The sequence below is a fragment of the Argiope bruennichi genome, chromosome 10 (assembly GCF_947563725.1).
Source record: "Argiope bruennichi chromosome 10, qqArgBrue1.1, whole genome shotgun sequence".
Taxonomy (NCBI): Eukaryota; Metazoa; Arthropoda; class Arachnida; order Araneae; family Araneidae; genus Argiope; species Argiope bruennichi.
Window position 1 is genome coordinate 84,196,460 of NC_079160.1, and position 14,508 is coordinate 84,210,967.

General features: G+C 30.5%; 1 protein-coding gene across 3 annotated transcripts in view; it reads right to left on the bottom strand.

Moving 5' to 3' along the window:
- Positions 1–14,508, bottom strand: part of LOC129987985 (gastric triacylglycerol lipase-like) — a 123,743-nt gene that overhangs the window by 16,166 nt on the left and 93,069 nt on the right. For all 3 annotated transcript variants that reach the window (XM_056096044.1, XM_056096045.1, XM_056096043.1), the window contains exons 2-4: positions 13,545–13,681; positions 4,911–5,115; positions 3,296–3,410 (exon numbers count right to left, since the gene is read on the bottom strand). In XM_056096044.1, coding sequence (XP_055952019.1) covers positions 3,296–3,410; positions 4,911–5,115; positions 13,545–13,670 — 446 coding nt within the window. In that variant the 5' untranslated portion in view covers positions 13,671–13,681. The remainder of the gene's footprint in view (positions 1–3,295; positions 3,411–4,910; positions 5,116–13,544; positions 13,682–14,508) is intronic.

The following is a 14,508-nucleotide window of genomic DNA, read 5'->3' on the forward strand; positions in this document are numbered from 1 at the left end:
ATATATGAATGTAAAATACAGTAATAAAAAATTAAAAATAGAAAAAAAAACCTACGACAAATATTGATATCATTGAAAAGATAATGTTTTGAATTTGAAGATGATATAAAAAAAACACTTTTGAGCTGAAATGTTTTCAGATACTAAAATTTCGCTTAATCTTTTATTAATTACAATTTTAATTAAAATTTCAAAAAAATTGCTTCACGTCTCACACACACTCATGGCCACACTTCAAATTATATATGTGCCAAATTTGATAATTTTAGGTCTAACTGTCTGGACTTCTGTCAAACACACAGCTATATTTTCTTTATTAATGGTAGAGATAGAATTTCTTTTTTGATATGAAAGTCCTTTGTCAAAATTTGTAGTTACAAGCTAATATACAGCTTCTAATCAGATAGAAACACCATTACAGTTTTTTATTATTTGTCTAATTCTTGTTCTAAAAGATAGATGACAAGATATTCTACAAAAATATTCTACAGGATGTTCTGCAAAATAAAAAATTCATTTATTGGAGGAAAATATTTCACCATGTTGAGAAAATTTTGTCTTAGTAAAGAAAATATTTACTTATTATTCTCCTAGAGTAAATTTGTTTATATCTGTAACTTTGTTTTTAAAAAAAGCACAAGCATCACCGTCTTTATAAGAAACATACACAAGTAAAATCCAAATAATTTTTCAATTTTTCCTCAATTACAGGTATTATGTTGTGGCAACTTCGATTTCTCATCAAAATGTTCCGAAAAAGGAAATCAATCGAAATAAGAATTAAATACTGCATCCAACCACGTTTGAACGTATTCAAATTCATTTTCATATTTACTTTGAAACTTTAATTTGATTTATTTATTTATTTTACTTTTAATAGTTGAAGAACTGAAATACCGAATACCTCTGTTAATTTTTAACCTATAGATATGAAAACACATGACCTAAAGGTCAAAGCAAAATAGATATGTCAAAGCAAACATTGATTAAAAGTTATTTTAGTAATTGAATTGCTGTTTTATTAACGGAATAGCCGTCTATGGCTACCAGCTCATTCGCCGAAATATTGGCTGTATTTCATTTCCATTAAATCTTTTATGCATAATTTTATGTTCATTGTTCCCTTAATAAATTATTTTTAAGCATTAAATTGTGACATTAAAACTGTATTATTTTTATAATTGCCATATTTATTGTGTAAATGACTTTTTTTAATGAAATCAAGTCCTATGAATTTATGCTGACTTTAAAAATCTAACTGCCAGGTAAATCTATCATTTAATAACACATTGCCTTTCGTTGCATTGTAACTTCATTTTTTATAACTTATAAATAAGATAATAAACAGAATCCAATTTTATCTAGAGGAAAATCTCGCAATTCAATATTTGATAAAACGGTAATTTGAAATTTAATTTCAATAATGAAATATACTGTTAAAAATTATACAAAAAAATTTTTAAAAATTGTCAAATTCCAAAAAAAAAAAAAAAAAAAATACCCGACGAAGAATTTGATATTATTAATAAGGAAATACCTTTGGATTTTAAAGCTGTGTAAAAATCAAATTTTCACAATAATGTTATCGAGAATTATTGTGGAAAACAGCCAAAATCTCGCATAATTTTTTATTAATTAAAAATTTGAAAAATTTTCATCAAGTATATATTTTTATATTCCAAAATATATCTGTACTAAATTTGTTCGCACTAGAACAAAAAGTCTAGCCAGAAATCGCCAACAAACGCCCATATTATTTTTACTAGATATATTGAACATTTATCGTGCGAATGTTTACACAGAGATATTTGAAAGAGATGTTATTAATACATAAAGTTCGAAGTAAATAAAATGTATGACTAGTTTCCGGTAATCTGACTGAGAAGATAATGACTAATAGTATTTCCCACTGAACTGATTATGATATCTTTTTTAGACTGATTCACAGCTGTCCTTGTCATAAGAAAAACAAAACTTGCATACAATACGTATTTGTTTTTTTACTTATCTCGGAACTTCATCTTTGTTTATCTCATTTTATCAATCTAGTACATGTGACTATCGAATGAAGGTGTGAGATAGTTTTGACGAACCGAACGGTAAATAGATGAACCAGATAGGAGGATTTGAGAGAAAAAGATAAAGAATTCAAACCATTTATCAAAGCTTACCTGATAACACTCCTTTTGGTTTAGACTAAGTACATTTTAAGTACAATATCGAAATATTTCTCAATTTTTTGTAAAAAAAAAATTAATTATGGGGCATATTGCACTTATGCTTTGAATCCTACCATTTAGCATGATGATGGAATATAGGAAAGTGATTTTAAGTTTGCATCTTTCACTTTCTCATGTTCTATGAAGTATACAAAAAGTAAGTAATGTAATCGCAAAAAACTCGACTTCAAAATTTTAATGAAATCGTCAAATGGCGCCAAAAATACTGCCAAGGTTGGAGGTCATTAACCAAGCACCCATTCCGCATTTTTTTCTCTTTTCAATGATACTTTCTCGTAGGAAAATAACATTACAGATAGGAAAATACGTTCAAGTAATTCGAATTTTTCATTAGAAAAGCCAAAAGAAACTGCTATACTGTCGAAGTATATGAGTAGTTCTAGGGGTGCATACCCCCCCCCCAGTTTTAAGATTGCTGATATGAATTAAAGATAAATAGGCTGCTCCATTTCAAATATATATATATATATATGTGTGTGTGTGTGTGTGTGTGTGTGTGTGTGTGTGTGTGTGTGTGTGTGTGTGTGTGTGTGTGTGTGTGTGTGTGTGTGTGTGTGTGTGTGTGTGTGTGTGTGTGTAATGATATTTTAAACTCTTAATTTAATCCAAATTAATTTCCAAAGCTTTATCTTAATTTATCACAAAGTAAGAAATTCTCTTATTTCGTGATCCAATTCCGCTTTCGGTTTAATGAATCCCTTTTCAAAAATAATGCGCCATCAGTACTACCTATCAAATTAAAGTGATACTTTTGCCCTTATCAGAGGTCAAAACATGTATTCCATGGCCGGAAATCCTATTTTATATAAGACTAGTGATCATTTGTTTCGGCCCCTTTTCCGCTTCTTTCATACTTCTGCCTTTGTGCCACGCTGCGCCTTCTTGTAAATAATGATGCTTTCCCTGAATGGATATTAAAACGAAATTAAAAATACAACGTCTCGTCTATGTCTTCAAACCTGTCTTCTGCTTCAATCAAAATAATGTTACATATTATATATATATATATTTATTTATTTACTCAACAGTTATTCTTAGAAGGAAAAAAACCCCACCTGTTTTCCCAGAATTCGTTCATATCTGGAGTATATTTAATATGCTGCCTCGAGTACGTGTTTCCTCTAGTATTTCCCATCCAGACGTCGTAACCGGCATCCGCTAGAATGAAACCTGTGGAAAAAATTAGTTGTTCAGGAATTAGCAATGGAAAGTATTGTTTAGAATTTTAAAAAAATATATTTTTATTCGTTTTAAAAAAATTACATTTTCTAGAAGAATCTGTTTTTTTGTCTTTCTTTATAAAGGAATCTTAAAATCACAAATTCTTTATGTAATTTTTTTTAAAAACCTAAATTAATATTTAAGTTAAAAAGTATTCAAGTAAGAGTATAAATCAAAGAGAATGGTTTCCTCAAAACTTTCGCGCATAATTTCTAATAAAGATGTGATCTCTGAGAACACCTTGCATGGCATTGGCGAGCAATAATTACGAAATATTATCCTTTGGCATAATTTAGAATTTTTACTGAATCTATCATGTGATCATTGGCGAGTTTCTTGGTGATTAATCTCTGGCATGAAGTTAAAAGTATCCGGAAATCGAATTTGTGCTTTAAACGCTTTTTTTTTCCCTACAGATTGAAGCAAAACTTTAAAACATACTTGTAGTCACAAAATGATATGCCAAATTTGATATATTTCAGTAAATGCATTTTTGAGTTATCGCGTTTGTATATTTTTGAAAAAACATATCAACACAGACGTTCAACTCCTTGTTGGATTCGGCTCAAAATTTGATGGATGTTTACAGTAAATGTAAATTCTGTGAACAGAATTTTACTGTCTATCTCTCTTCGTCTTGCAGTTAACTTATATTCGAACGGTTGGGCAGACAGACTTCCTCTGATCCAATTTTGTTCAAAATTTGATCGAATTTTATAAATTTGGTATAAAGATCGTATATTAAATTTCATGAGTCTAACCCAAAGTAATTTTGAGTTATATTTGTCAAAGATAGGCAGACAGATGGACGGACATTTTCTAATAATGTGTTTTTTGTACTCAGGATGTTCTAAAATATGAACATTTTTTAAAATTCCAAGTTTGATTTTTTTTTACCATTACAATACTTTTTCTGTATTATGTATACGAGAAAACAAAAATCCTTTCTAAACAAAATGCTAAAAAAATTTAAAACTCTTTAATGTATTCTGAATATTTAAAAGCAAAGTTTATTATAATTACTGGCTTTTGAAAAATCTTCGAATTGCAAAAAGTTGGACTACAGTGATTTTCAAGATAATTTGAAAGCATGAAAATTATCCTAAGTATATGATTTTCTTCTGATATTTTAACAAAAATTGCTTTTAATTTGAATATGTTTAAATACATGGTATTATATAATCAAATGAAAACACAAAATTAGATTAACTTGAAAGTTCCACAACGATAATTTTCGGGGCTTTAGGAACTTCTTAACTTGTGAGGTCGTCCCTAGGTAGTTTCTAACTTCCCCAATTTAAAAATCCGATAGTGTTATATACTTTTTTTTTTGGTGAACAAGTTCGTTTGATTTTACTCGCTCTTTTACTTGTCTTCTATAAATATAAATTAAAATATTTAAGAGAATTCAAAAAAGAATACATAGAATTGGCATAATAAATAACTGACCTAGGCTTTGATGAGGAAAGTTAATGACCCAATCGTGTGAGGCCGATAGGAAGCCGTGTTGTAGAAAAACAACCTTCCGTTTACTCTGGAAAGTACTGGGCCCATTCCGTCCATGAGCTATGTGTTGCACCGAGAGTAGAAAACCGTCTTCGGTCTGAACAATGTGGTCCTCTGCTGGATAACCTTTGCTGGTTATCAGCTCGCTCTGAAAAGAATTCATAAAGTAACAATAATGAATAAACAGCGCTGTTATGATTTTTATTTATTTATTTACTAGCCATTACCCGCGACTTCGTTCGAGTGGAAATTTTGATGCGTATGTATGAGAACTGACGGTCTGATCAAAATGTAAAATGTTATCAAACCGTATCATTATAGTGTTGTTGAAAGCTGAGTCTGATATGATATAATCAAGAAACTTGTAACTGATTGAGAAAGGTCTACGGAAAAATTTCAACATTTATTTTTATTCTAATACCATAATGTATACAACATCAAGCCCTGGTTTGGCCCTGGGATTTGTTGATCGTCATTGTACAAGCCAATTTTAAGGGAAATTGCAACCTCTTGAAACAAAATGGCAAGATGTTTGGAATAACATATATACGGGGAATTAAAACGCTGTCTCCTTTAGCAGCTCCTGTAACAATGATGGCTTTTATAATATTACTGCCAAACTCTCTGATACGAAGCCTGGTGCCGTTGCACAATGCATCAAGATTTCGCATCACCAGAGCTGGAACGCCAAATTTAAGCTCCAGCTTATGTGAAGATACACCTGTTAATTCTGAGGAGTTGAGAAATTCAACGGAGTAGGCAGTACTATCGTCATTAGCCCTCACAGTTTCTATTGATGTGTATAGTTTTGAATTTCCGACGATCATGTCTACATTTTTTGTTTGTTTGTTTTATTGATTCACTCGTTCTTTGGCGACAGCACTGCCCTCTCACGCAACCATTCTTCATTATTTATATTAACCTCCAAATTGGAAAAAACTTGCATGATAAGTTCACCTTCTGTAGCCACTGGATAGGAAAATTCTTCTAAAAATAGAATTATCCAATCTGCATCCTGCCCCTCTCCAATATGCAGAATCTTATTTGCAAAGACACCTGATTCATGGTAGTGTACAGTTGGAAGCGCATGTTGCTCGTAACATGGAACTTTTCAATCCTAGACCACAGTGGCGTCGCCTTGAGAAATATGTTTATTTCATCCGCCTGTATGGCCCTCTCAATAACTGTCAGTGTCTGTCTAAAATCACCTGCGCGCCAAACGACAACGCCGCCCATCAGCACCTGGTTGCCGCGGATATCCTGCAGGTTGTGATTTAACGCCTCTAATGCATGCTTGTGTGACATTGTGCACTCGTCCCATACTATTAACTTGAACTGCTGCAAAAGAACTCCCTGGCCGCTGTTTTTGGTGATGTTGCAGGTTGGGGTATCTTCGCTTGCAAGATTAAGTGGAAATTTGAAAATGGAATGTGCAGTTCAGCCACCGTTAAGCAAAGTTGCAGCCATGCCCGAGGAAACTACAGCCAGAGCTATATTGCGGTTCTTGCGGAGTTGGGCTAGCAAAGATTCAGCACAAACGTCTTACTCGTACCCCCTGGTGCGTCAAGAAAGAATAATCCCTCCTCCCCACTATTACTCGATGCAGAATCGTTTCGTAGACTTGACGATACTTGGGAAGTAATCATAGTGTCATTTCATTAAAGTGCACTTCTAAGACCGCGGTGTCGTAGTTTAGCTCCTTCACAACTTCACTTGATAATTCTCCTCTTCGCTGCGGTTGGGTAGGCCGAAACCAGCTAGATATTTTCCAGATATTTTATCCTAGATCAATACTAAAGTTTCGTTAATGATTAGGTCATTGTGAGTCCCCTGCAGCCTAAACACGATATCTTCTTATAAACCGTCCTTGTATGTATCTCACAGCTGGAGGAGGTTTGACAGTCCGCAAGTGCTCACTAAAATTGCAAACAGGTCTTCTAGCTACTTTCATAGCCCGAGCTTTATCACTCCAATTCGAAAGATTAGATTTGCACTTTCTGGGCATTTCGAAAAATTATCAAATAATAACAAATTTAAAAAAAATTAAAACTAACCTAAAAAACGATGTACTTAAAGTTATAAATAAATTTATTAAAAATATATAATAAAACAAAATAGAAAATCAAGTCCATATTTCTCTAAAATCAAGTCAAGTCTATTTTATTCATCGATCGAGTTTGAGATAGCTACAACAATATACTGCACATAATTTTTAAACTTTTAATTAAAATGAAAATACAGTTGTCAACAATCAGAATACACGGCGCATGCGTGAATTTTCAACGCCAGTTGGCATAACGCAATGCAGATTAGACATTTTTTATTTCCTTTATTCTGTTTTATTTTAATTTAAAAGTATTTCAGAATGAATCCGAAAGATCGATTAATTAACAATTTTTAATTTTAAATGCATCAAACACTAAAAAAGTAAACAAAATCATTTGAAATAATCGATCGAAAATATGTTAAGCCTTGCCTTTTCAGAGTGGGAAAGAAAAATAACTGAAGCCCTACTCATTTGGCGGTGAGGAAATGAAGATATTTGGCGGGAAAGTTAGTTTTTAATTAATAAAAAATTAACCACTCAATTAACCAGAATAATTAGTAGCCTATGTCCTATTCCAGACTATAATCTATCTCTCAGCTAAATTTCATCCAATTCCGTTCAGCCGTTCTGGAGTGATTGACTAACAAACATCCATCCATCCAAACTTTCACATTTATAATAGTCGTATAGATTTATTTTGTCATTTGTACGCAATTTTTGTCTAAACATCGAATGTATGAAATTCGTAGAACTCGTGACAAGAGAACCAGTTTGTGTTTAATTAAAATACGCAGGGTCCCCCCCCCCTCCTTTACTTTCTCGTATACATAATATAAAGATTAATACTATCATATACAATCAGTATCAGAATATACAATCATCAAAAAAAAAATTTGAACACGAGATTTTGATGAATTTCTACGTTTCAGACCTTCTTGAGTTCGAAAAACATATTTTCGGAAAATATTCTTCTGTCTGTCTGTGACAAAAATAACTCAAAAACGCTTTGAGCTAGACAGCTGAAATTTGGTGTACGGCCTTTACGCTAAATTTTCAGATCACCATCAAATTTTGAGTAAACTCTGTTCAGGAGAAATCCGTCTGTCCGACTGATCGAATAACACGAAGAGAGCTAGTAGATAAGATTCGGTATACAGATTTAACATCTATTAAACTTTGAGCGAAATCCGACAAAGGATTGACTGTCTGTTTGTCTGTAATTTCAGAAACATATAAATGCAATAATTCAGTGACATAAATACATCAAATTTGGCATGGAATTTTATGACTATAACTGCAGCTTTGTGCCAAATCTTTGTTTCAATCGATTGAGAAAGCCATATTCAAAAGCACAGATTCAATTTACGATTTGTCGCATGCCAGGGGTTAATCGTCAAATAACTCGCCGAGAATCACACGATATTTTCAGTAAAATTGCTAAATTCTCGCCAAAGCTTAATATTTTTAACTATTTACCCCACTGTTGTGTTTGTTTCACTGGTTTTCACTGGCGTGATAAGTTTACAGTAGCTGAAAAAATTGAGAGTAATCTTACTTTTATTTGATAAATCCGACTTTCAATATACATAACACATTACCGTAAAGTGCAAACATGTTTTAATTTTTGCCCATAACAAATGGTTTAATTTAGAGAAAAAAAATAAAGAAAAATCCACGAAAAACTTCTAAATTGAAAAGTTTCAAAAGCATTTTAAATAAACATAATCGGATTCTTGCCTCAAAAATTGAGAATATACCAACGAAATTTTTGCAATATCTCGCATAGAAACAAAGTGTCATTGTTAAGTTGCATGTCTTTTGTCTCTTATAATGTTGAGTTTTTTTTTTTGTTTTTGTTTTGTTTTCATTATTAAATATAACTTTCTTTCAAAAGTTATTGGAATTCAGTTGATGAGCAGTTGCAAACTTTAAATGCTTTATCTGAATTTTCAAGCTGATGAAAGGTTTCTCTCTAACAATGCGACTTTTATATCCAGCTTGTCTAAAGGCATTTTGCATTGTTTCAGCACTTACACTTTTGCCTATGATTTGAGAAGTTTCTGCAACAAATTGGATGAACCATATGGTTGCAGCAATCTAAAGGAAAGTGTTAAAAATTTTGGTTTATATGGAAACTCCATTTTCCAGCAGGACAGCGACTACAAACAGAATGCACGTAACGTCAAAATATGGTGTCTTTTTCATTGTAAACAGCAGTTACACACACCACCACAGTACCCCGAAATCAATGTCATTGAATATCTGTGGGCCACACTCGAAGCCGTGGTTCAAAAACACAAAATTAGAACAAAATCCATTTAAAACAAATGTTGCAAGAAAAATGGGATAAAATATCTTCAGATACCACCAAAAATGGGTCGAATGGGTACCATGACGTTTAGAGGTCATTATAAGAGTCAAAAGACGTGCAACTTAACAGTGACACTTTGTTTCTATGCGAGATATTGCAAAAATTTCGTTGGTGTATTCTCAATTTTTTGAGGCAACAATCTGAGTATGTTTATTTAAAATGTTTCTGAAACTTTTCAATTTATAAGTTTTCCGTTGATTTTTCTTTATTTTTACTATAAATTAAACCATTTGTTACGTGTAAAAATAAAAACATGTTTGCACTTCCCGGTAACGTGTTATTTATATTGGAAATCAGATTTATCAAGTAAAAGTAAGGTGTATTCTCAATTGTTTGAGCCACTATATTTGAGAGTAGGAAAAGTTTTGAAGAAATCACTCCCGCTTAACATAAAAGTTCGTAAAATGAACTTACGATATAATACAATGTAGAGATTGATTAAGAAAATAATAATGCTCAAGTGGCTAGTACTTGAATTCTCATCTTAATGTGAGGTTTTCTGTCGTTAACTGGTATATTAATTCTCAGCCATCAGTTCAATTATCGACAGCAAAATTCACTATCTCACTCTTTTTTATTTCGTTTTCTCTGTTTTATTATTTCCTCATTTATGTTTTTCTTTAATATTTCCCCCATCAGAATTATATCTCCCCTTTGTTTATTTGTTGTTAGAAGCCGCATATATAAAAAAAAGATATATTGGTAATTTTTAAATACAATTCAGATAAACACAATAATTCTGTTATTCTGAAATAGCGTTATTTAAAAATAAAAAAAAATTTCGATTTTATTTTATTTAGAAACTTTTGAGCACTGTAATATTTCTGAGCTCACAACCCGCTATTGAAACCTGCAGTACATTAAAGCATTGTTCACAGTGAAAAATAGAGTATTCGTGATAATACTTGACGATTTTTCGTATATCTCAAAGGAAATTATATCGTTGGTCAATGATTTTCTTATGAATTTTAATGGCAGATTTTAAATTCTACCTTATGATTGGTGCAATGCAGTCTTTGATTTCGGCGCCATTAAAGACGACCTATTTACATCTGAGCGGCATCGATTAAAGAAATTTCGTGACCATCATAATATTCTGTTATTTTTCAAGAGCAGTTTGTAAATCTTGAATGGAATTGAAGTTATTCGTTTCAAAACTTTTGCCTTATCTCCCTTCCATCTCAAAAATTTATGCAAATCCTGAAGAATCTGTTTTTGTTAAGACATCAGAATGTAAGTCTGGTGAATTATTTTTTACCCTTCTAATTTTTATCTGATTCTAAAAAATTCAAAAATGAATCCTTGAATAAAATTTTCGATAAATTCAGTAAAATTTAAATAAGCTAGTCCAAATATATCTGCAAATGCATCATGAAGTTTTAATTATATAATGCAGAAGCTCATATTTTAAACATGAATAAAAATATCTTCTGCCTACATGCATGAATTAGAATGTTCGGAAAAATTCCTACAGAGTTTGCATGTTTACCGTCATACATAAATAAATTAAAAATCTCCAATCTCTTAATTTTGTATGCCCTGAATATAAATTCTTTTTTTTTTTTTACTTTAATAATAATAAAAAAAAAAAACATTAAAGCTCATTCGAAATCTCGTTTGAAAAAAAAAAGTAGCAGAAAACGATAAATAAGCTGAAGTGCAAAATAAAATTCTTATCAAATTCAAAAAGACAGATGTTATGCTTAGGCTTCTACATCGTCTGCTACTGATTTTATCTCTAGCAATATTTTCACGGTTGCAAAAACGTGAAATGCTTAAAAGTTTGACGAATAAACTAAAACATTTGTTATTTATGAACATAAGACGTGATATGACTGTAAATTCATATGCCATATTTAGTAACTTTATAACTGCTAGATGGTTAAGTCGTCTTCAAATAATGAAATAGCAGTGATGGGGGCAGCAGCATTTTCTTGGTGCATTACAATATTTTATAACGTTGTAGGATTTTATAGAATCGAACTTACCGATGTTTAATTATTATTTGCAAGTTTTGAAGAGTTTCTTTATATTTTTGGATTATTTCTGTCATCATTTTTATGTATCAATCTACAACAAGTAAGCATACTTTAAGAATTCTATTTCAGTCGTTGATTTTTTTTCTAGAATTTACTTCGGAAAGAAATAGAATGAAACGGTACATCTCTATAAATAATTGGCTGTTGATTCTCAATAGATATCATAATATCAATATTTATCGATCGCAAAGTTATCAACGGGAATTTTTGTTGTGTTCTTCAAATTTTCTTCAAAATTTTTTTATTCACTTTCATTGGTTATTGTAAGATTTACTGCAAATTCCAATAGATAAAAACAAAATTCTTGGATTAATAAAAATTCTACGAGTTTGTTTTTCCGTTAAATTTTATAAAATAATGTTGTTCTTATTTCGCTTTTCTTTAACATTGACTAAACAAGAAAAAGATAAAAAGCTAAATTCGGATTGAAAAAAAATAAGCAAAATGTACAATATTACATTTCAGAGAACCTTTTTCAAAATATATTGTGATAAAATAAAAAAAATCCAAACATGAAATAATTAATTTTAATCTTAATATTTCTAGAAATTAGAATATTAATAATCACATTAAAAAGCAAGAATTATTCTGATTTATTCCTTTTTTTAATCTTACAATTTTTGATAAATTTATTATTTATTCTGATTAGAGAAAAAAAGCTGTTGCTTAGCAACGGTTCTCATATTTAAATTTTTGGCGCATAGATATTTTCTTAACGTATGACGTCATTTAATATTCTAGAATGCAAACATAATTAAATGTCGTCTAAATAAATCATGCTTCTCTCTGATTTCTTTTATTTTCAGTTTTACTTTTTCAATAAACGTGTGTCATTTATACTTAAAATTAAAAATTGAATTAATTAATCAAAATTAAATATCGTCTAAATAGTTCATGCTTCTCGCTGATTTCTTTTATTTTTAGTTTTTACCTTTTTAATGAAAGTGTCCTTTATAGTTAAAAAAAATCTAAAAAGAATCTCATAATAAATCATACATTTTAAATGAATAATAACATTTTTACGAAAAAGTAAAAAAAAAAGAATACGCTTTTAGAAACTTAAATCAAATTTTTATCTTTCTATTTGAAGTAAAGTTTAGTTTTAAATGCATCCGATTATTGAGTTTAAAATTCTGTGCAATTCAAATGAATATGCATAGCAGTTATTTTCAACTTTTTTATTCTTACAGGTAATTGTAATAATAACATTTCGTATGCAATCGACAAAATATTATCGACTTCTTTAAAATAAAACTTCAAAAAATTAATTCTTCTTCTTTTTTTTTTGCTTTGTTTGACATTGCAGAATTATTTTAATTAAATTTGAATTTTTAAAAAATCAAATAATTATTTAAACCAATTTAGTTTCTTCAAATTTAGTTCTTCGTATTGATTGAGCTCTTTAATTATCTTTTTTGTAAATTTTATTTAAAGATTTGAAGGTAAATTCTTTTGTTATTTTTATAAACCAGCTGATTTCTATACATAAAGATGAACGCTAGCTTGTGAGTTTTTTTTGTAATCAAATTTATAGCTGTCTATTTGATGAAATTTGGCACACATACTGTTTAAGACAAGAGGTAAAATTCTTTCCCCCTTTTTCCCTCAAGCGCAAAAGTTAACTAAAATTTGTTAACCCAAAATAAAGCAAATTTCTTGGTGCTTTCAAGTTTCATTTTTTAGAAATATTTTCTCAGAAAAATAATTTTTACATTCTCTAAAAAGTTTTTTAAAGAAAAAGTATCTTTTCATTGATTTCTTTTCCATATACTTTTTTCAAATATTAATAAACGTTTTTAATTAAATTTGGCACTTAATCTGGGATAATATTTTTATTATAATAATGAAATTCGAACTAACTTCAATATTCATTAAATCATTCGGTTGCTTACTTTTTCCAATATTTGGATATTAAATATGAATGAAGGTTTTGTAAAAACTGATTAAATACATAAGCTATAAAAACTAATCTGCTATTAAAAACTAATAATACGTTAGATTAATAAAAAAGAAAGATAATTTCACCCTGGTCAACGCTGAATATAAGCAACTACTTAATTTATAAGATTTATAAGTTTGAAATTGAAAATTTGAAAATATGAATTCAAGATATTACATACCACATTTCGATAGAAATCAGGATCAGGCGTTAAAAAAGAAGTTCCCGTATTGTCGATGTTTTCAATGAGCCAATTATTTGCTTCAATCATAGCAAAAATGGCCATAGATATAAAACGCAGCAGCATGTTTTCAGAACCTGCAAATATACAAGGTTATAGAAACGCTCGTTTTGCATTGGAAGATTTATATAAGGAGTGTGGTCACTTTATCAAGAAACTTACATGTCTATATTTAAATAACTATATCTCCCAATCGCATAAACCAAATAGAAACAGGTCTCTGTTGATAATTTGAATCTAGTCAGGTGTCTTATCTTTCAAAGCTAATAGGCTGGCCTTATAATCTCATCATTAGAGATAACAATAATCATATATTTATGAATTTGGAATTCCTTTGATTGGATTGGTAGTTATGGATTCTTTCAAAGCAACTCGAGTATTACTAAAGATGGATCTCATAATTTTAAAACGTGATGTTGATGAGGAGGAACAATTTGAGATTTATTCATTCTTTTAATTCAGACTTATACACCATTCTAGTGTAAAGGCTGCCTCCTATTAGTAAGGCTTCGGAATCGAAGGGTTTTAGGTTCGAGACTCGATTCCCCTAAGGAACCGTCGTGCAAGCGCATCTGATGCGCGTTCAACCCATTGGGGCCATCTTTCCCGCTGCTGTGGTGCGGAAGTTTGGAGAAGGCGGGACAGCTCAGGTGTCATCCTCGTCATCTGACCGCGGCCCAAAATTACGAGGTCCATCCCAAAATAGACTTAGCATTGCTTTAAAACGGGACATTAATATAACTAAAGCAAATTAAACCATACTAATGTAAGATTTGATAACAAAGACAGTTCAAGACCACAGTTTCGATAGTCACGGTCAAGTCCATACACATGATAGATCTTCGATAGAATTAGATACTGAATACGTCAACATCAGCTACTGAATCCGGTATTGTAAATTGGT